The 22,281-nt window shown below is 40.3% G+C and overlaps 1 protein-coding gene across 1 annotated transcript in view; it reads left to right on the top strand.

Moving 5' to 3' along the window:
• The window catches only part of JARID2 (jumonji and AT-rich interaction domain containing 2), a 172,222-nt gene that overhangs the window by 121,189 nt on the left and 28,752 nt on the right, over nucleotides 1–22,281 (top strand). Inside the window, exons 6-7 of the mRNA XM_086608459.1 lie at nucleotides 10,661–10,890; nucleotides 18,441–19,458. Coding sequence (XP_086464585.1) covers nucleotides 10,661–10,890; nucleotides 18,441–19,458 — 1,248 coding nt within the window. The remainder of the gene's footprint in view (nucleotides 1–10,660; nucleotides 10,891–18,440; nucleotides 19,459–22,281) is intronic.

Raw genomic sequence — 22,281 nt, 5'->3', positions numbered from 1 at the left:
GCACTGCCTAGTAAAGAAATTTGCAAGCTGATTGTGCTTAATCCTTATCCATCCTTCTGGATCTGAGTGAAAAAGGATACAGACCATAACGGGAAAATGGAGTGAGATGCAGTGTTGGAATCTTCTGCTTTCATCTGTTTCTCCTGACAATCTGAATGCTGTCTGTGGCAGAACTATAACTGCAGGGCTGGAATTATATATACATACACACACAGTGGAGTATACACACACACACATATATGTATAGACACACATGGTCACGCTCTCTGGCTTTTTTGAGACTGGTATTTAATCTTGAAAGATTTTATTTTGTCAAAGTTAAATAGTTAAATCCATAGTTAAATTCAAAGTTAAAATCCTAAGTGTTATCAAAACGTGTGACAGGGGCAACGCTTCATTTCTCATATGCAATGTTGATACCACAGTTGCAATAGGTTAAGATGCTGTATTCATGTTGTTGATTGAAAGATTTTATGGAAGAAACTTTTTCAAGTTTGCAAATTGACAAAAGCTGCATTCATTATACAATATTTCTGGCACAATGTCCTCGTGCTATATCTTGATGAATGGATCTGTGTAGTTGCAACAGCACCTAGTATGAAATGGAAGACATAAAGGCCATGCTGAAAATTTTCTGAGCCTGCTATAACGATGCTCCACTGCCAAAGTCCTGTGTGATGTGGTTCTCTCTCCAGCAAGAGCTCTTGTATCATAACAACTCTGCGTGCTCTCTGCTGGCATAATTTCAAAATGGAGCCTGTGCTTTCCATTCCCTTCCTCAGTATTTGTTTACCATGAAAATCTTTCCTTCTAGTGACTCCCCATTCAGGTAGGAGGACTGAGAGGAAAGTCTCTCTACGGCATGTTTTTTGAGGGATGGATGTGACATGTGCCTGTATTTTTTTTTTTCTTTCATGCTACTCTCTTCTCTAAAGAAGAGATTAGTAGATCCCAGTTACTTCACCGTGCTGGTCCTCATCTTTGCTTTTCAAAAGAGTTTTCTATAAAGGACACCTTTGTTACTTACGTCAAAATTATTTTTCATTGCTACGTCTGAATCTGCTTGTATTGCCTACCAAAGCTCAAAAACTCTCTTGTTGTGAACTGTTTCTGGAGAAGTGCAAGGGGACATTATGCCGAAAGGCATTTTAACTGTCAGTTGTGAGGAGGAACTTTAGTGCTATAAAAGCCATGGATCAAAACTTTGGATTGATTTCTAAATAAACCCCCCCAAATAACAGGCACAAAACTCTACATATGGAAAATGAGACTGCACGCAACAGAACTGCTGCAGTAGAGTTTTAAATGTGATACATCATTACAAAAGGAGCCCATCATGTTCGTTGAGAATGTCCCAGATGGCAGCCACTTTGAAATTAGCTCAAAACCAGAGACACCTGAAATCTTAATTGGGGGTAAGTAAAGGCAGACTTAATGAGCCATCTAATGGCTTCATAATCTTTATCAATATGGATCAGAGTGAGCATAAATGAAGCTGCTGCTTTAATAGATCTGCAAAAGACCTTATAAAATACATAGGAGACAACGTGAGATGTTTTGACAAAGGTGATGAAACAGGAATTCCCAGAGAAGGCAGCTTCTTCTTCGTCATTGTAATTTCTTTTTTTTCTTCTTCTTCTTCTTTTTTTTTAATTAAAATTTCCTTACCCAGGGGTATTCCCATTTTTCAGTGTCTGTTATTTTGGTTGACAGCCAATAGTATTTTTGTTTCCTGTGAATAAAGTAGGTTCTGATTCATGTGTGTCTGTTTTAAATGAGACCACGCACAAAGGCAGACCAAGGACGGGTGCAGCAAATGAACTTAATCTAGCGTGAGAGTCTATTTTTAATGAATTAAAGTCTTTTGTTTTTAATATACAATGTGTAGTCAAACACTTTAGACCTGAAAATGCAAAGCATTTACTATGACATAAAGCAACAAAGGTTCAAAGCTTGATTAATGCCATTAGACAGTGTCAAATGATTGCCTTCTACTAAATGGGGGCCAGAACAACTTTCTTGGGCAAAGTCATTTGTCAATATCCTCTTCCGACACCAATATGGGATGTTATTGGAGTTGCACACCAAACTATTTGTTCCAACCTAGCCTGTTGAGCCACCTTTTGGACAGCTAACTCAATCAAAAATGCCTAGGTATGAATGAGAAGGATGTATAACACGCGGCATAGCTTCCTGCACGAATTGAAGCTCAGCTGCTTATCGCCTTCCAACCTTCCTGCTTACATAGATATATTTAAAGCATCAGATTGTTTCCTGTGCCTTTTCATCCTCCTTTTTTGGTACTTCTGATGTTCTGCGGACATATCCAACTGTTAAAGAGCGAAATGAAATGTTTGGTAGGAGAAGCATTTATCCTTCGCTTTCGTGGCAGTGTGGAAAAGGGATATGTAGCAACATGCAAGTCTTTCCTTTGTGCAGTATCTTAGGGCAGGCAGTGATAGTCTCTCGGTTAAACCGCTTTCTAGGATATGGCTGTGGCCGCCACAAGGGAAATGGTAGAGCTGTGCTCTTAAAAATGGGTTTCGTGTCATTACCAAACTTCAGCTAATGAGGCCGAGTCTGACGTATGTTAAGATAAGTTAGAGCAGATAAAGGCTTGGATTTCGTTGGTGGTGTTTTGTGCCTTGGTTAGAAACCAGTATTAGTTCTGGATAGATGCCTGTCATGTCATGGGGGATGTTCTGCATGTAACTCTTCGTATTACTGTCTTTTCAGTGTGTTCAAACTTAAAATGAACAATTCTCACCAATTTGAGAAGATAACTGTCTAAAGACTTTCAGTTTTTGTTTGCAAGAGAACTGTTCTCTTGTAATGCAGATTAAAACGTGAGAGTAGTTCTCTACTTGCTTATGGATTCAGGTGTGATCTCACAGTACACATCATAAATTAATTCAGGTCAGAGAAGACCCCAGGAGGTCATCTAGTCTCACCTCTTCTGCAAAATACCATTGATAACTTTTCTGACAAATTCAGCAATAAAATTGGCAGAGGTTTGTGCTTTTATTTATAGATGTCTTTTCAGGAGGGGGAGATTTTAGAAGCTTTCTAAAACTTAATGTGGATTTTTGATCCTAATCAGAATGATTTTAATTGAGTTAGGATTTATAGTGGGGTTAAAATGGTGAAAGGCCAGAAACTAATCCACTAAATCACTTGGTCTCCCTATAGCTACTGACTTCACAAGGATATTTTCCCAGCTAAGGATCTATATGAACATTTAGTTGGAATAGAGAAATCCCTCTTGCTGTTTCAGTCAAGGATTTCATCTTTTCAAAGTGCATAGTTTCCTTTTAAGTTCAGACCTTCTAAGTAAGTTTGTGGTGAATTTCAAAATTAACATACGGAAAATTAGGGATGATATGGTGCTGCATATTGCAGCAGATAGAGCAGAGGTTCGCATGACTGTGTTGAATTGCAGCCTCGTTACTGACCTTTTTGTGTGTGGGTGTAGGAACCCTGTAATTCTCGGTGTTTAGATCCAGAACGCCCAGCCATGGGATGCCTGCGTGCTGCTCAGATGGACATGCTGATTTTCCCGCTTGCGTTTTGTATGCATCTCAAATGACCGTCGGTCTATCTGAGACTGTTACAGGGCTTTGAACGCAAGGAATTTGGTGGAAGAAGCAGGCAGGAGCGTTGGCTTAAACAATGTATTTTTCCTTCAGTGTAGCTGCCAGGTGTGGGGAGAAACTTCTCAACCACGGCTTGGATGACAGGGCATCTTGCCAGCATGGAGGAGGAGTTGGAGAGACATTATCTGTTAGAAAATTGACCTTACGCAAAGGGAGGAGGGCGTCAGTCATCAGCTGCTGTGAGCTGACCTGCAGGGAAAGCAGGTTGTCCACAAACAAGCTGTACTCCACTTCCCTGGAGGACAGGGAGGTACCGAGTCTAAATTACATCTCCCCGCTGCTCCAAGGAAATTCCAAGTTGTAGGTAAGAGGTTAGGCTTAGGTCTCCGTTTCTTTAAAACTAATTCTTGGAATTCCTCACAACTAAAGAAATCCTACTTTGATTTTGTTCTGTGGCACAACGGCAGTTTTTCTCTGCGGGCTCCAGAAGGAGAGTGTTTGCAGGTGCTGAGCGTGTGTTAGGCAGGCTGGGATCAGGGGCTAGAAGATGCAGTTACGGCGTTGTGGGGTTATCGGTCGCATCACAAGAGTAAAAGGGGGTAGACGCTCCTTTACTGGAAAGGGCTCGTGGACTGGAAAAAGGCCTCAGGAGGAGCAGTGTACGCAGTTGTGTAGTTTGAAGTTGCACGCAGCAGGCTACAGTTCCTATAATAGTTGTTGGCTAATTTCCTTGAGAAGAATAATTGCAGGATTAGGTATTTCTCACACCAGCAGAGCAGTTCAAAGGTGGAGAGAAGGGCACATCTGGGCCAGTATACCTGGGAACGTCGTATTTGTCCTGAGATGGACAATTAAGTTCTAGTTTACATTTAGGAAAACGGAGTTAGGCATTGTTATTTGTAATATAGAGTTCTTCATGAAGGAGAGTCTGATTTCCTTAGCTGGAGCAAACCAGCTCCAGCATGTTGGAAAACCTGCTGGGTCAGAAATAGTTATTGGTCCATGCTGTGTTTTGTTAAAATGGTCAGATAAAAACTGCTCTGCATGTCTTTTGCCTGAAATGAGCAGGGGAGAAAATTGTGGAGATGTCTTTTTTCTTGGGGCTCAAATTTCACAACAGATCTGGCAGTAGTGCATAGTAAGCAGGCATCACTAGAAACACCACACTCTGCTTTAGTGCTGTCTTCCGTGCTTACCAGAAATACAGGAGAATGTTTCCCATCTCAATTTGCAATGGATAATTTAGCAGAGTAATTTCCTTACATGTGTAGTAACAAAGATGATGCAGGAAAAGATTGTGCTTTTTTTTTTTTTTTTTTTCTTATTTCATGTTATAGTTCAGTGCAGTGTTTGTATGTCTTGGGCTTAAATGGCGTATCTTTTACATACATTACTGTTCGAGAGTGTTGTGAGGAAATTCCAATTTGTCATTGCAGTTCTTTATTTAGTTTTGGTTTTTACTAAATTTGATATTTGTGGGTGGGTACATAAGACCAAATCTTAGGCTCATGCGTCTTTTAACTGAGATTAATCCTGAAGAGGTAAACATTTAGAAGAAAAATATTTTCTGCATCCAGCTAAAATGCAGAATGAGAAAATTTCAGGCAGAGAGCTACAATAGTTAATGGGTAGGCAATTATTTTGATGATTTACAGCCTTTTGTTGAAATACCATGGAACCAGTAATTGTTGCAATAAACATTTTTGCACATTTAATTTTTCTGCAAAAATATGTAACATGAAAATTACCCGTTTTGCAGTAATTTACATATTTAAATATGCAAATCAGACACAACACATTTGGGGATTTGTGGATTTTCAGTAGCTAGATGTATGACCTGTGGAGAAGAATAGAGGAGCTGGAAGTTGCTCAAAAAAAATAGAATTGTTATCCTGGTGAGAGACTCGTGGTAATAGATAGACACTTCTTGTATGGACTTGCTGCTTAGCGAGTGACCCTTTTGATGTTGTTTGTGTCGTAGTGGTTAGGTGAGAGTAATGAATTTGTGCTAAGGCGAGACACTTGGTATTGAATTTTTGCAAACGGTGGCATGGTGTCTCATACCAATAACACTCCTCTCCATGACCCAATATGTTCTTGCGCGCTCAGGGTTTTGAGCTGTGTTATTGATAGCGTCAAAAAGAAATTCAGTGTTATCTGCCACAGTTTTCCTGTTTGACTCCTGTTAGCATGCAGCTATGGAAATTTTGTTGTGGAGTTGTCCACTGACAAATTGCGTAGAGTTGGGTTAGGGCTGGAGACGTGCAGAAACGGTGGTACCACATGTTTTCATACAATGTCGTGGTGTCCTTTTCTCCTGAAGTACATGTTTACCACTGACCCTGAGTAAGCAGATCATGTTGGGGGACTCCAGAGGACAGCTTCCATCTCTGGAAGTGGCTTATAGAAGTCTGAATACACCCAACACTTAAGGAAAACAATCAGCAGTATTAAAATGCTCTGGTTTATGGAGGTAGATCATTGTTTTAGTTCCTCCAGGAGGGGAAGAGAATTATTGCCTGGGTCCTTTAAGGCAGTTTGAGAGCCACTTAAATGTTTTCACAGTGACTTAAAACTGAATTAAAGCCAGAGCAAGAATGTTTTTGTACAGTAACGGATACTTAATGCCAGAAAGTTGATTAATGTTACATCTCTTCCCAAACATGATCTATGTAACAACATGAGGTTTGCATTGGAATAGCTGGCTCGGGTTCACAACATTGGCAAGGCTCCCTTTTCTCCTTCTGAAAACAAAACTTCTCCCTTTCACTCTTATCTTCCCTCTTTGTTTTGGATAGTTTTATAAATGCGCAATCACTTGCTTTACACGGCATAAGCTCTGCAACATGCAGCATATGTGTCATGTGTTGTCCATGCTTTTATCTTCCAGACACTGGCATAAAGCAAAAGCATTCGTACATAAGTACTCTGCTGCCCCTGCAACGGATTCCCTCGTTATCTCAAGTACAGAGCATATCTGGTGCAGGAATAAACTCCAGGAGGGCTTGGGAGAGAAAGCTTTGCCCATAGAGTCAGCTGTTGGCTGAACTCAGTCCAGTAATTCTGCTGCTTACACGTTGAAAGCCTGATTATTGTACGTGTTACAAGATGGCTCCTGAATGGCTGGCTGGATATATTCCGTGAAATATTTGCGTGCAAATTCGTTTGTGGGAATACTTCAGAAAATTGCTGAAAACGCAATAAATGTTTATAGCTCACTATAGCAATATAATATATATAACTATATTGACACTCAGTGTCAATTCCTGTAGTAAATGCTTAGTTAATCTGTAGTGATTGAGCACATCTATGGCTTTACTTGATCAAAACTTCTTTTAGCCATTATTATAGGTGCACCTAGTGCATGCACAGTTTGCACTGATTTGCGTAGGGATTCTTTATTACAGTTTCAAATGAGATACCCCAAAGTCCCTGTGTGGGATCCTGGGTGGATATTGGTGCCCGGGGTCTAGTTCCCCTGATGCAGAGAGCACTGCGATGCATCTATGGGGATCACACCTGCCATAAGGTTTTGCTCTCCTGCCATAAATTATATCAGTGGTTTAAAAACCCCCAGTGCTTGAAAGTTTTGAATCTAGTGGTTCAGCTTCTTTGCGTTTGATCATCACTGCTAACCAGAAGACCCGAAAGTGTTTCACTCTGGGACTCTTATTGTTTCAGCTTAATAGTAGTAATAATTGCTTTGGAGCACGCAGCATTTTGAGAATGAGCATTCAGATAGATGTGAGTAAAAGGATATCCATTTATTCTATTTGAAGTGTCTGAACACTAATAATTTACTTGCACTTTTAATTATTTGTTGGTGGTGCCCTTACCTTTAACTAAAGGCTGTTCTGGAAATACAGAGCTGGTTAAAGTAGCATAAAATAATCATAATTCAAGACTACTAAAGATTTCTGCTTTAATTGTGTGTTTCACCACTCATGTAGTTTGGGCTTTTTTTCTGTCTTTCTGTTTTTTAAGGAAATTATTGCTGTAAGGATGAAACCTTTCTTGACTACACTTTCATGAGGAAAAAAATAACTGGGAGCAGAATATTGGATATTGCCCATGTCAAAGTTATCTCTAGGATGGGAGATTGTAGCTGGGACATACCTATCTCAGGGCTTAGTAAAGCATAAGGTACCCCTTTTCTGCTTTTCTGAATGCCTCAGAAATATTGAAAAGCTGGCAGACATGAAGGAGAACATAATTTGCTGCATAAGATGGCACAAAAGAATTAGTAATCGTTAACATTATTCAATCAGATTTGGTCTCAGTAATATTCAATGCAGGATTTTTTTTTGAGGGGGGAGATGTTTATTGTTTCCCTTCTTTGGAGAAGTAGATGTTTCTGTCTTAGTTATCCTTCAACAATGAGATTTCTTGAGGGGCTTTTTGGTCTTTCCTGGTGATTTCATCTTTTCAGTGAACTGTCTTACTAGCTATTAGGGCCAGAGTTTAATCCTGTATGGTGCTCTCTAAGTCTGAGTAACTTGTACATTTTCACTCAGACAGGAGAAAAATCATAGTCATAGAGGTTTTTTTTTTTTCCCCTTAAAGTCTTAGCTTGTGATAGTGTTTTGTAATTAATCGAGTTAACACTTTGATACTTGTTCACATAATATGTTTGTGATTTTTGCTGAACTTATTATTGCAGAAAGGTTTTATATCTATCTAGCTGGATATAACGATACTCTAGGTGTTAGAAAAAACAAACGCTGAGTTTCGTAAAAAACGATACCATCTACTGTTTAACTAGAGACAGCTTGACTAGGACTGGTTTGCATCTATGTCTCTCGCTTTTTATTGTGTTTTCAGGCTTTAAGCTTTTTAAGCTTTTCCTGTGAGACTGAACATTTTTTCTCTCAATTTCTCTCTTCCCCCTTTCAAGAATCTTACAAATTAAGACAAAAGATAATTACTCAGAGGGTAAAACTGGCAGAGTTCCCACGACACTTAAAATTAATGAGCTGTTGCATATAAAATATACCTTGTCTCATGTTCACTGTTTTTTGGGGGTTTTTTTGTGAACCATAAAAGTGCACAATTTGGCTTTTTGGCTGTGTTTTCTGTTTTAGTAATTTCCAGTTTCTAAAGTGGCACCTGAATACAGGAAACTAATCCCTCCAACGTAATGTTTCCGTATGAGCAGATCAGTATATACAGTTTGTTCCCTCTGAAGGAAAGCATCATTCGCAGTGATGAAATACATATTAACGAAGCCGCCAGCGGTTGTTTGTGCTGTGTCTTATTAAAAATAAATAGTTGTGCTTCGTCGTCTGCAGCGCCTTCCATCTGATGCGAGAACTCCTTACAAAGGAGGATAAATGCATTGTCGTGAACTCCCTGAGAGGGGTTGACAATTATTATCAGTTCCATCACTGGAAATGAGACACGGAGGTTACGCGACTTTCACTGAAATCACTGAGAAATCCTTGGCTGGCTAGGGCAGCGCCAGTGGCTCCTGAGCTCAGGGGTGACGGAGCCACGGGGGAATTTGTGGTGACTTCGCTGCCGATGGCTTTTCTCTTGTTCTTACTCAATTTATGCAAGAGGGAAGGAAGACAACAGGAAGAGCAGTTGCAATTTTTTATTTTTTACATAATCTGCTTCAACACTTATGACTGACTGAATATGATAAGTGACCTGAATAATAAATTTGTCAATAGCTAGCTGGAGTTTCAGCTCTTGGAGGTGCAGTGGAAAGGTAGAGAGCTGGTTGAGATGGTTTTGGAGGTAGGTGTCGGTGTCTACTCAGAATTAGGTTAGATGCCCCTCTTCTGTCCAGCAGGATTATTGATTGTTTATTGTTACTACTGCTACTACTACTGTAATACTAGAGCTGTGCAGACAGCTAAGCTTCACAATTTAGATAAAAAGGTATGTATTGTAGGTATATCATGTTTAGTGACCAAAGAAGGCTTTCATTTCGCAAGAAAACAGTACCTAATTTAATTTAGTTAATATTCCCAAACAGATGGTGTGTGTTGTGTGTAATAAATATGGTTTTTAGATACTTGTGCTATTAAGTATTTATGAATTTTCTTATTTACATCCTTTCCTAAACCATGAGGCATAAAACCATAAAAGGCTAAACCTAAACCATAAAAGGCAGAGGTGAGTACCAAGAGTAGATGAGTAGAGAAGGCAGGAGGGCACTTCCCATTGTGGGTTGGATCTCAAGCCTTGTGGACCTCTATCGAGTCCTTCACTGAAGAGGGGGCAGCACTGGCATAAATTCACCACATTTTTGATTAACAAACAGAGAATCATGACGTGTATTTTTTTAACCTCAGCTTTTCATGTTCCCTAACAACAAAAGAGCAGTGACTATTCTTAAATAGATTCAGCAGAGAGACAGGAACAAAACTTGCTGAGATAGACTTGCATAGTGTCTATTGTACCAAAAATACAGTTTCTGTTCTGTGCTTTCATATCCCTTCACCTCAGCAGAGGCCAGGACGCTCAGCATAGGTCCCAGCATTACTTAACATGACATATTCCAAAATGGTTTTAGTATTTTCCTTTCTTTGCAGAAGTACCTTTTTCTGTTTCCAGCTTGTCTGCTATAGGCAAACTGCTGTCAGTTTGGTTCAGCAGTTTGGATGTTGATGAAAACAAAACATGCTTTTTCATGGAATGTTTCCTTTCTTTTACGTTAATGTAAAAATAAATCCTTTCTCTGTTTAGGTTATGTTTAGAATTCCCTTGCTGCAGCAGCGAAAAGTTAATTAAAACTGTCATAAGTAAAAATCAAACTGATAAGTCTAAATTTAGGTCAATCAAAACAGTAATATATCTTGTATGTTTTAATTTGGATATTGAAGATAATGTGTGTTAACAAGCAAAGGAAATACTTCAGTAAATCTGTTCCTATAAAGAAATATGCAAAATAGTGCTTCTATTTCTGTATTGATTTTACTTTAGATATAAGAAGACCCTAAATATCCAACACTCACAGCAAAGAAAGTTGGGTTGTTTTGAATGAAGAGTTTGGTCTTGTATGGGTTTTTTTGGTGTGGTGGGGTTTTTTTCCTTAATAGTCTGATTTTCTGTCTTCTCAGTTTTCAATGGGTCCAGCAAATCATCGAAGGAGAAAGAACCTGCTCAGAAACACAAAAGCAAAGAGGCCACACCAGGGAAGGAGAGGAACAGCGAACATAAGGCTGAGAGCCGAAAAGACCAGGCTGCTGCTAATCACTGTCCTACTACAAACACTGGCTCCTCTACGAAAGGGCTCCCCGCTAACAACCACCACACTCTTCATAGATCGGCTCAGGACTTAAGGAAACAGGTAATGAATCGTACTCTACTGTGGACACATGGGAAACACGGACTTTTAAGGTGCTAGCTCTATTTTCCACTGCCTGCCGAGGAGCAAAAATGGCAATCCTTAAAAGCATGCTCTGGAGACAGCAGGGAGTTAATTGTCAGTGAAAGAGAAAGAGAGAAAGAAGGAAAAAACAAAAGTGATACATACGTGGGAAGTCAGTATGCTAAAGCATGCTTTACAACCCTGTCTTTATATTATCCGGTGTATACATACGAAAGAGGAAAGTTCACACTGCCATTTATTAAACCTTTCTGACTGGCACTTTTGTTGGCCTCTCTGCTGACAGTGCCAAGGCTGGCAGCACATGGAAAAATGAAATCCTTTTGCGTATGGCTGGTCTGCTCAAGTTATCTTAGAAGCTCACTGGTGTTGTAGAGGAGCTGACATTACGCTTAGTGTCTTGTATTGCATGTGGGCAACGCAAACCTCGAAGTCTGGGAAAAATGTTTTGCCCGATGCGTAAAGAAGGTGCTCCAGGATATTGCCTCCTTCACAGTGGACGTATCAGGTGGGGAGAAATTCGGACTTTTGTGCTACGTTGTCGAAAACTAGCAGAAAAATCCAGCAAGAGGTTTCTCTCAGCCTGACTTGGATTTGAATGTGGAAGTTTAGCAGACCAATCGTTTGGTGCTTGTGACTGGCGTTTGGGCAGAATGCGTCTCCATCTGTTTTTGGTGGTTGGATCAAAGGGCTCCTAAAATAGCAACTGTCAAATAAGCTTTTGTAAAAGTTTTTCAAAATCCCTGGTCAAGTGTCCTTGATCAGTCTGGGGCTTTATTAGCAGGATGCCTGCTCTAGGGCAATGCAGCACAGAAAGCTTGCTGCACTTAGGCCTTTTTTTTTTTTTTTATTTATTTTTTGGTGGTTAATTCTCAACAGGCCAATTAGAAACAGTCTTTATTTGCTGGCATCTAAAAGTTTTTCTTCCAAGTAGGCTGGCCTGGACTTTAGTGGAGCTGGAATTGCCATCTTGTAGGGCCATCAAGGTTTTAACTGGCACCTCTCAGTCATAGGCTTGGAAAACAAAAATGGCAAAAAGTAAAACAGTCGTGCTCTTGCTGAGGAAATCTTCCATGCCCTGCACTTCAGTGATGTTTAGCTTCTCCTGAAATGCATCTACTGGATTTTTACTACCTTGTAAATCAAATTTGAGGTCCTGAAGGTTATCTACAGTATATTTCTCTATACCTCTGTAAGACTTCCATTCTTGATTTGCCAACAGCAATTTTTACTTATCTAGTCATCAGCTTGAGTGCCTGCCTTCTTTTGCATCCTTTTGGCTTTCTTTTTTGTCACTACCACATCTTAGGGTCCTTGCCATTACATGCTCTGCCGTGAGCTCTTCATGTTGAAGAAGTTTCCCAAAATGTAAGGATACACTTCATACTGAATTATTTTAACTCACTCGAACACTCGTGGGAAATGCTTTAAAGTTGTATCATCAAAGTATGAATGGTTAACATTCTTGTGAAAGTCAACTGCCGTCACTTGCGAAGGTAGTTCTGAGAAGGGAAAAGACATTTTGTCCACAATCCAAGTGGGTTTTGCTTCGTAGAGTATTAGATGTTTTCAATTGCGCTACACACATCGCAGAGAAATTCTAAAGCAGTGCAGTACAACCAACAGTCACTGCCACACAGACACCTACAGAGTGTGGTCCTCAAGCTCCAGAAAACCAGGGGGCTGTAAGTTGAGGTGATGATTTTTTTTTTAAAAAAAAAAAGTTAGGCATTTAAATTTTCTTCTGCAACCTACAGTAACATAAGTACTTTCTTACCAATTTCAGTGAAAACATGGCTGTAACTAATAAAAGGTGGATTATGCCTTTTGCCTGACAGAAAGACTTAGCTTTGTGCAAAACCTTAGACTTAGCAGTTATGTCACATTGCTAAATTTCCTGCCCTTGTCCTGAGTCTTTGTTGACTTTTTCAGTATGTTTTCCCAGGGTGCCAGCCACATGTTCCTCCTTGTTCCAGTGTTTTTTTGCTCCTTGTTCACTTACATTTACGTGGTTTATTTGTTTGTGTGTTTTTGTTTCATTCAGTCTTACAGAAAATAAAGGCAGAACATTAGAAATTACCTGAGATTTTCTTTTTTCCTTTCATTCTTTCTTTCCTTTTCTGGTGTGCACTTGCACTTGTCACGTGTTCCCTCTCCGTCTGTCTTCCTTCCTTGCTCTCTTCCCAAATCCCCTACTTCAAAGGGGTTGTGGGCAAAGGAAATGTAGTTCAATGGGGCCCTCTCTCGGCCTAATATTGTAATTTAGCTCTGCAAAACTTATCAACTCAGAAGTATTTTTATGAATGAATTCAAGATCAGTTGCATAACTTGAATTTATTTGGGACCAAAACTGTTGTTGGTGTTGCTAATGTTGCTGTTATTACTGTGGTTGTTATCTAACAAGTCGTTTGTTGGCTTTATTTTGTGTGTATGTCTGGAGGATGAATCCTAGGTGTTATGCAGAGGTGTGTATGTAGAGCAGTTCAAATTCAACAAACAAATTGCTGCAAAACTATGTGCTGTCCCATTTGCGTTTTAGAAGACAATGAAATTTAAAATCTATCGTACTGTCTTTTAGTGCAAGGCAAGTGTTCAGTGAAGTCGAGAAAAGAGTGGTCTGGAGACAAATATATGTCAGCAAAATTGAGAACATGGCTGAAAAGCAAAGATAAGATTATTCGTATCCCTAGTTTCACCTTTAGTTCAAGACTGAGTCATGTAAGGCTAATGTCAATCACTTTGTTACTATTTGAATTAAATTGACTTCTTTCTTATGCGCTCAGTGTAAGCACTGCCTCGGGATGGAGCTGTGACATAGACCCCCATTTGGTGAACCTGCGCACCTGGCAGTGTGGCCAATTTTTTAGGCTGACTCTGTGTGTGTATGTTTGGTTTGGGGGGAGACATATCAACAGTAGAAAGGTAAGAAAATACCTACCACAATTTCTTGTTTCTTTTGGTTCCAATCATCTGATGGGTCCTCAGAGACAAGTACAGACCAGGAACACGTAGGTGATGACTGACCAGCCAGAATTTCACATTTGTCAATGTGAAATCCTGAATCCACCTGTTGCTTTGATGGTGGACTGTGACCACATCGTTTGTTCCACTTGTTCCAGCTGGAAGACATTTGTTGCAGCCTGTTACCATTTGAAGCGTGGTCTGTTCTGGTCTACGTAGTACTGCTGTATCTTAAACATGCTGTCCTCTCTGAAAACACTTCAGATACCTAAGGGCATTTGGTGGGGGAAGAGGGAGAGACATTTGAAAATGTTGTGTCTGCTCTAGAAAGGTGCTGATCCCGAGGAAGTTTTCAGTAGTGTTTCTTTCTTGTGAGGTCTCCTTAGTTAGCAGTCAGAAAGAAATAAGCTAATTCCTTATGGTATTCTCAAAGCCAAGTGTTCTCTACTTCAGGACGTGTTCATCATTGGAATAATTTCACTAACTTTGAAACTCAAGATAGCATGCTTGAGTGTAGGTTAGGTAGCTGAAGCTTATGTACCTGTTCAGTTCAAGATGTGGCCTTGAGAGATCTAAGCTTTTGTTGTGTGGAGGTATTTGAACAACTCTAAACAGTTGTGATAAGTTGCTGGTTTCTTTAAGAATTCAGTTTCTCAGAGTTTTCTATCTTGGCAGTTTTAATTCTGGCCTAAAGCTGTTTGTGCTGATGGCATGTTTTCCTTTGAAGAGGAGGAGCTTTGAGGATCTTGCCTTTCTCCATGAGTGTGTTTTGTTCTCAGGCCCTGTGTCACCACCCCTTACTGAAGGAGTGCCCCAGATGGCCCTTCAGACTTCTGGTCACAACTTCTTCAGAAAAAAATCATAGGAGTGACAACGTACCTCCATACAGCCTGACTGTACCTGACAGCACAGTAATATAACTATGGCCTCCATGAAACCTTCTGGAAAACCTTCCGTGTAAGAGACTCCACAGCATCCATTGACAGCTTCTTCCAGCGTTTTACTTTTCTACTAATGAGCAAGTTTTCCTAATTGTGCCTCAGACCATTGTTGTAGGCAATTAAAGATTTTTTTTTCCCTCCTGCTTTTCCCAGTGAACATGGAAAGAACATTTACTGTCCCTTTTCAGAGGAGCTCCTTATGCATCGGAAGACTGTTACGAACTTCTCCCATAGTCATCTCTTTCAGATTAAATAAGTCCAGCTCCCTTGACTTTTCATTAAAGATCATATTTTCCAGATACCTGAGCACTTTGTAGTCTTTCAGACTTGCTCCACTGTCCAGATTTTTCTCACAGTGTGGGCCCGATGCTGGGTCCAGCCCCTCTTAGGAAAGCCAGCGCTCCTGTCTCTTGCTGTCGGCGTCATTAGTAGTAGGTCTCAGAAGGTGGTTTGCGTGCTTTGTGCTACCATCACGTTTTGCAGCCCACTGTGGTTCCTCACTGTGTTATTCCTCCCTTACGTGTGTTTCATTTGTCCTTTCTAAAAATAGCACTTCCTCTTATTGTAGAAATGTTCTGAAATAAGTTCTTCAAGATCACCCTTGATTTTGACCTTGTCTCCAGAGTGCTTACAGCCCCTTCCAGGTGTGTGTCAATGGCAAATGTTACAATAATCCAAGTTACTGATGGAATTACTTGGTAGAACTGAGGCCAAGACAGATCCCTGCAGAAAGTCATCTGAAATACCCTCCCAGGATAGCAGTGAACTATGACAACGATACCTTCTATTGAGGATGGCTTTCTTTAATCCCTTGTGAAGCCACTTCAGAGTAATTATGTCTAGGACGTGTCTCACGAGCTTGTTTGATAGAATGTCACGTGGGACAGTGGCTGGAGCCCTACTGAAGCAAAGGTGCTTCTTTACCTGCTCAGCCAGGTGTCTGGCAGGAGATGATTAAATTAGCTTGGTGTGCTATTGTGGCAAAACTATGGGTGGAGTTTTCTTGGTTGGTATTTTTTTTTTTTTAACATTATCTTATTATTGTTTGTGTGTTTACATATTAACTGTTTGATGATTTGTTCCAGAATGATTTTAGGCTTTGAAGGTAGGTAGACCCTGCCTGTCCTCAGCTCATCTCCAGGAGCCATACCCTAAGTTACCTAGGTACATTTTAGCTTACTGGGGTTATCTTCCTAACTCTTTTGCTGAAATTGGTTATGTGATCTATCTGGTAAGTATTCAGTCAGTGATACTTTTGGAGAAGGCTAATGCAAAAGAAGCACAAACACTTTAGCCAAACTGTTGCATTTGGTTTCCTTCCTTATGTAGTGGTTGATCTCTGCTATTCTTTGTTTTCTTTTATTTTTAAGGTATTTATAAGTGTTTTTTCTGTTTAATTTTATGTCCTTTGCTAACCGAGGTTTCTTCAGTTCCTTGACTGTTCTGATTTTACCCATGCATGCTTTTGCTTTTCCTATATAGTTTTCCTTAGTCACATAATTGGTTTCCACTTTTTACTGTGGCTCTTTTCTGATTTTCCAGTCATTAGAGAACTTTGTGGAGAGGCATAATGGCCTGTGCTTTGTGTCCTTCCTCTGAGTAGGAGTTGCTTTGGTTTGGGTTTTTTTGCAGGTGTTTTTTTTTGTGGGTTTTTTTTGTTTGCCCCTTTTTTTTTAAAAAAAAAAAATCTGTAGTCCTTTCCCTACTGTTGTCACATCTTAGAATTGAAAACTCATTTCATGATCGCTGTCACCCAGATTACCTTCCCCTTCCAGTTCTCAATCAGTTCTTCTCTGTTAGTCTAGATGAAATCTGTAATCGATGTTCCTGGCTATTTATAAAGCCAGAGATGTTCAATGCTTGTTCTGACTGCTGCAGGCAAGAGGCAATGTCTCAGCAGCTCTCTGCTGGGTCTGCTCTGCGGCATGAAAAAGTGCCGTAAAAGTCAAACCCAGACTTCCATTTCAAATGCAGAGTGCTGCCTGAATTTCAAGGGAAATGGGTGAATGCATTTCTGTTAGCAAGTGTTTGCTTTCCAGATGGTATCTCATACGTCTTTGGAAAACTCAAGGTAAAAACTCAGTGTCATCAGTTAACTGGATTTTCCATGTTTCTACCTTGGGAGCACAGGAAGGACAAGGATATGGATGGGTTTTAAAAGGGTTCTGGAGCACAGAGGAGAAAATACACACAGTAAATGCATGTATACACGTGTACGTGTGTGTATGCAGAATCCCCGGGTTCCTGCTCCTCTTCTGCAGTTCGCTTAATGCAAGACCATGGCATGATCTTTTCAGTCTCTGCCTGATCCCTGTTTTATAACATTTTATCCCTAATTTATAAGTGACTACAATTCTTACATTTATTTGAGAGAAGCTGTGATGCTTACTAGTTTGGCAAGGATTTTGAAATCCCACAGGAAAGTAGTATAATTTCGCAGGAATTGTGTTACTCACCTACGTGCTGATGAGGGGTGATTGTACTGTATGCTTTCGCTTTGAGCACCTTTATCAGTGTTTCTGATTTTTGGATGTGTTTTTCTGCACTCATAGTAGTTTAAGGAGGTGAGAAGACAATGTTTAAACGTCTTTAAATGCTGAAATTTCTTGAGGTTTAAATTTGAACTTCATTTTCTTAGTAATGGCGCTTAGCTTTGGCAGTGCTGAGTCATCACAAATTCCTTTGAAGCTGAGGGTTGCTTTCAGTGCTTAACATGTCTTATAGTTAAAATACAAATTTTAGTTTCATAACTGGGTTCAAATGTCTAACAGAAAGCAGTGGAGTCCAGCAATTTTGAGTTGCAATGACACATTAGCGAGTGATGAATATGATGCAATAAAGTGTGTGTCAGCAAAACTGCCCAGATATCAAACTTCAGAAAAATGTATTGAACTACTGTATACATTTTTACTTCAAATTAATGACTTCAGCAACAAGATGCCTCCCAAAGTTTAATATGTGTGACAGACTGGATCCTGCATGGCCATCCTGATCTGTTGGGTGCATAATGTGTTCAATATCTTTTTTTATATGTATATATGTATGTATAGATAGGATGTTGGCTTGAATCTCTGTGTTTTTTGCAAAACGTGCTCATTCCAGTTAGAGTAGATAATACATGCTGACTAATTTGTCTGCTAAGAAGTAGTAAACTGTGTGTGCACTCAGGGGGAGTTGGGTGGGAGAGAAAATAGTTTCTAAGGGCTAGAAAAGGAGATAATGAAAGTATTAGTTTGTACATCAGACTACCTATGTTTTCTGATACCATAACAGGCCTTCTGGTAGACAAGGAAGGGAGTAGTGCAAGCAAGGGACCTCACCCTTCTTAACGCCAGAGGCTTTGTGCCCTCTGAAAGCGAGATTGGCTTTCTAGGGACTTTTTGGTTAATTTAAAAAAAAAGAAAAGTATTTCTGTTTTATTTGCATACTATAAACGTCCAGTCCCTCGTCTTGCCTGGGAAGGTTGTACGAAGGGATGAGGAGTCAGGACTGCAGAATATGGTTGTCCAGCAACTGGGATGCCGTGGCTGAGTGATAACATTATTAATTTACTTTTCTGTTTTCTGTTTCCTTCCTTCTGCTCCCCCTGCAACACTCCTGGCATTGCAGGTTTCTAAAGTCAACGGGATCACTCGAATGTCATCTCCGAGTGCAAATGCAGCCAGTGCCAAAAAGATGAGAGAAGTCAGACCTTCACCGTCCAAAACTGTGAAGTACACTGCAACAGTGACAAAGGGAACTGTCACATACACCAAAGCCAAGAAAGAACTGGTCAAGGAAACCAAACTAAATCACCACAAACCCAGTTCACCTGTCAACCACACAATCTCAGGGAAAATAGAAAGTAGCAATGCAAAAACCCGCAAACAGGTGCTATCCCTTGGAGCATCCAAGTCTAACAATACCGCTGTTAATGGTGTAAAAGTCAATGGCAAGTTAAACCAAAAGACATGCACTAAGGAGGTGGGGAGACAGTTAAGGGAGGGGCTGCGCAATTCCAAGAGGAGGCTGGAAGAGACGAATCACATAGACAAAATACAGTCGCCCACCAAGAGAATGAAAGGGGCTGTCAACTTGGCAGAAGCTGCCAGCAAAAAGGCAGCTGTAGAAAAGCCTTTGCTGAATGGACACCTTAAAAAGGAAGTGCCAGAGAAGAGTTTGGAAAGAAATAGGCCGAAAAGAGCCACTGCTGGAAAGAGTACGCCAGGGAAACAAGCACATGGCAAAACTGAAAATGCCTCCTGTGAAAATCGTTCTACCTCTCAAGCGGAGTCCTTGCACAAGCCACAAGACTCAATGGGAAAGCACGAAAAGGGCAGTAGTAAGTCTGGGTGGGGGATGCTGGGGGAGATTCCCATCCTTAGGCCCTCCACCAAGGAATTTCATGACCCACTGATATACATTGAGTCAGTCCGAGCTCAGGTAGAGAAGTATGGGATGTGCAGGGTGATTCCTCCTCCAGACTGGAGACCTGAGTGCAAGCTAAACGATGAAATGCGGTTTGTGACACAGATTCAGCACATACACAAGCTAGGCAGGCGCTGGGGACCCAACGTGCAGCGGCTGGCCTGTATCAAGAAGCACCTCAAATCTCAGGGCATTACCATGGACGAACTCCCACTCATAGGTAAGGCCTGTTGCCGCTGCTTGTTAGTGTCCGTGTGCGACTTTGTGCTCCCTTTGCCTTTATGCTTAACCGAACCCCTGTTCAATTAACACTGCAGAGCTCTGGATCTCTTTCTTTGGCCATCGGTCAGGCACAGTTCAGGTAGGTTGTCGGAGAGCTTTCCAGGGAGACTTTATATTGCCACTTTCCTCCTGCCAGCTCTTTATTTCAGCCAGGGGAAAAAATGCTACGTGGGGTCTTGGTCTCCACATTTCAGGATCTTCTCCTTTCTCTACTGTTTATTTTTGTAGGTAGTACAACTGTGGATATTGATAGCCTCGCTTTAAATGTCGCCTGAGAATGTTTTTCGGACCTTTCCAAAGACGTTTTCCAAACAGGATGCAGTGCTGCCAAGCTTTAATACAAATATTTTTTCCCCATTCCTTTAAAAGCATTTAACCAAGGGGGAAAGAAAATATCTCAGACCTGACTTCTGTTTGGGTACTCAGACACTTAAAATCACAAATTTGCAGTGACCTGCTGACATTTAACAACCATTAAGTGTCAAGAATAGGCAGTAAAATGTGGTTGATTGCAAAATGGAGGTTTCATTATTTCTCCCAGCAGGTGTCTGCCAGGGCTAATGCCTGAGTGAGAATCACTTATTTAACAGAATTCTTGGTTTATGGTCTGCTGTCAAATATGACACGTGACAAAAATGTGACAATAGTTTGTAAAAACACGACAACAGCAGCATACAAATGAACTATTGAATGAGCCACCTCCATCTCTACTGCCTTCGCAGCCATGACATAGTAAAAACTTGTGCTTTTAATCTTTGTTAGCCCTTCACTTTATTTTTAAGTGTTTTGAGTCAGTGCTCACAGGACCTGCATATTGCAACTTGAGGCTAGAGTTTTGCCTTTGAGGCATTATCTGATCAGAGGCAGCTATCGGCGCTGGTTAGATTAAAGGACACGCTTTTTTGTTTAAACTGTTCGCAACGCTTCCCCCTCCACCCCCTTTTAAAACTTTATTTTATATCGCATATGGTGAGTGAGTGAAAATACATAAAAGCACACAAAGAGATTGCAGAGTTTATGGTAAACCGATGCGAGGCATAGCAGAGAAAGACAGAATTTAAGGAGGAGGAACGAGGGTTAGCGCTCTGTTGCAATAGCTGTACAAAAACATTCAAGGAAATCTGAAAATTAAAATCACTCGAGCAGCAATAAGTGAACATTTTGTATGCCTAATGTATGCAATGGTTGTATGCTAATAGAGACGAATAATGAATTAAATTTACATTGGCAAGAGAGAGAAGAAAATGTGCAAGACAGCTCGATTAATGCTTCTAGAACAATGTTAACTTTTTAATGAAATACCTTAACTCAGCATTAAGATGGCATTACTGTTAATTATTTGTATTATTTAAGTACCTAAGAGCCTAATTAATAGGCAAGGATTCTATTCTGCTGGGTGCCATATAACTGGAGCAAACAGTGGTCTCTTATAAAATTTGCATCCTATGTATCCGTTCTGCAGTTAATTTCCTACCTATCTTGTGTTTAAAATTAAAAACAAAATGGAGAAAAGAAGCTGGAGATCATCAGTGTACAAAGATGAGAAATCTGTTGGTTCCAGCAGGAAAGATACAAAATAATCTGTGGTGATAAATGCATGCTTATTTAAGTTGACATGTATACATATCCCTCCTTTCAGCACAAATCCATTGATCTTGATTTCCATTCAAGTAAGCGGGAGTTTTGCCAGCAACATGCCAGCATTTGATATTAAATGCATACCTGAAGATTTAAGATTTATTTATTTTAATGATCATGCTCACTAGGGAATTTAAAAATATTCCTAACTTAATGAAATTAAGACAATTAGGGGAAAAAAAAAAAAGTCAGATGCTATTTCTGCATAACATGTCCCAGGTCTCCTATTTTACCATAGGTGCTTTTAAATGGGGTTAAAGCTCTTTTTTTTTTTTTTTTTTTTTTCCTTCAGCCTTTCAAGGAAAGTTTAAGCAACATACTTAGGTCAATCCTGGAAAACATCAGCCTGAGATATAAATGCTTCCTAAAGTTATGACTGTGTGAAATGGAATTATAATTGAGACCATTTTGTAAACCTTAAGTGTAGCTGGCTCTGTGGAGGATCTGCCAGATATGCGAGGCTCCGGTTGAATGATGTGCTACTCGAGTTCTAATATTGCAGAGTGATCATGAGTGATCATTCCATGATGGAGGAGAAAATCACATTTTTTAAATAGCTCATAAACAGTGTTGAAACTAGGACCTTAAACTGAAGTGTGCTATTTGTCCCACAAGAGAACACGTAGAACATTAAATCTGGACCACACTTCTTTCAAAGTTAGGAGTATGTTACTCAACTTTATGTAGGTCGCTGAATCTATTGGGATGGAAAGCTATCTTGAATTATGCCTTTGGCTTATTTGTGAGCTGTGCATATAAAACACTGGGCCAAAAAAATAACAGCCTGTAATAGAGGCCAGCTTGAAAGTTATTTTATGGAGGAGATTAAAGGGGAAAGAAAGAAAACCTTTCAAACTGGGTGTTTTTTTCCTAATGGTGTTTACCTTTTCTCAGCTTCAAAACTTCACCATTTTGACCTTCCCCCCAAAAATTACTGACTTGGATAAATCTGCTGCCCCATGGCCCTGCCTTCACCCGTGTCGTACACTCCTCCAAGCCTTACCCTTCGTTTTGGCGGCAGCCAAAATCCTTTCCCTTCTTTTCCCGTTTTGCCCGGTGCTGTGCGGGCAGCGTTAGTGGGCAGCCTCTGGCACTGTTCTGCCTTGGTCGCAACCGTCGTCAC

Source organism: Tauraco erythrolophus, chromosome 3, assembly GCF_009769465.1.
Source record: "Tauraco erythrolophus isolate bTauEry1 chromosome 3, bTauEry1.pri, whole genome shotgun sequence".
NCBI classification, from domain to species: Eukaryota; Metazoa; Chordata; class Aves; order Musophagiformes; family Musophagidae; genus Tauraco; species Tauraco erythrolophus.
This window is presented reverse-complemented; position numbering and strand designations above follow the sequence as displayed.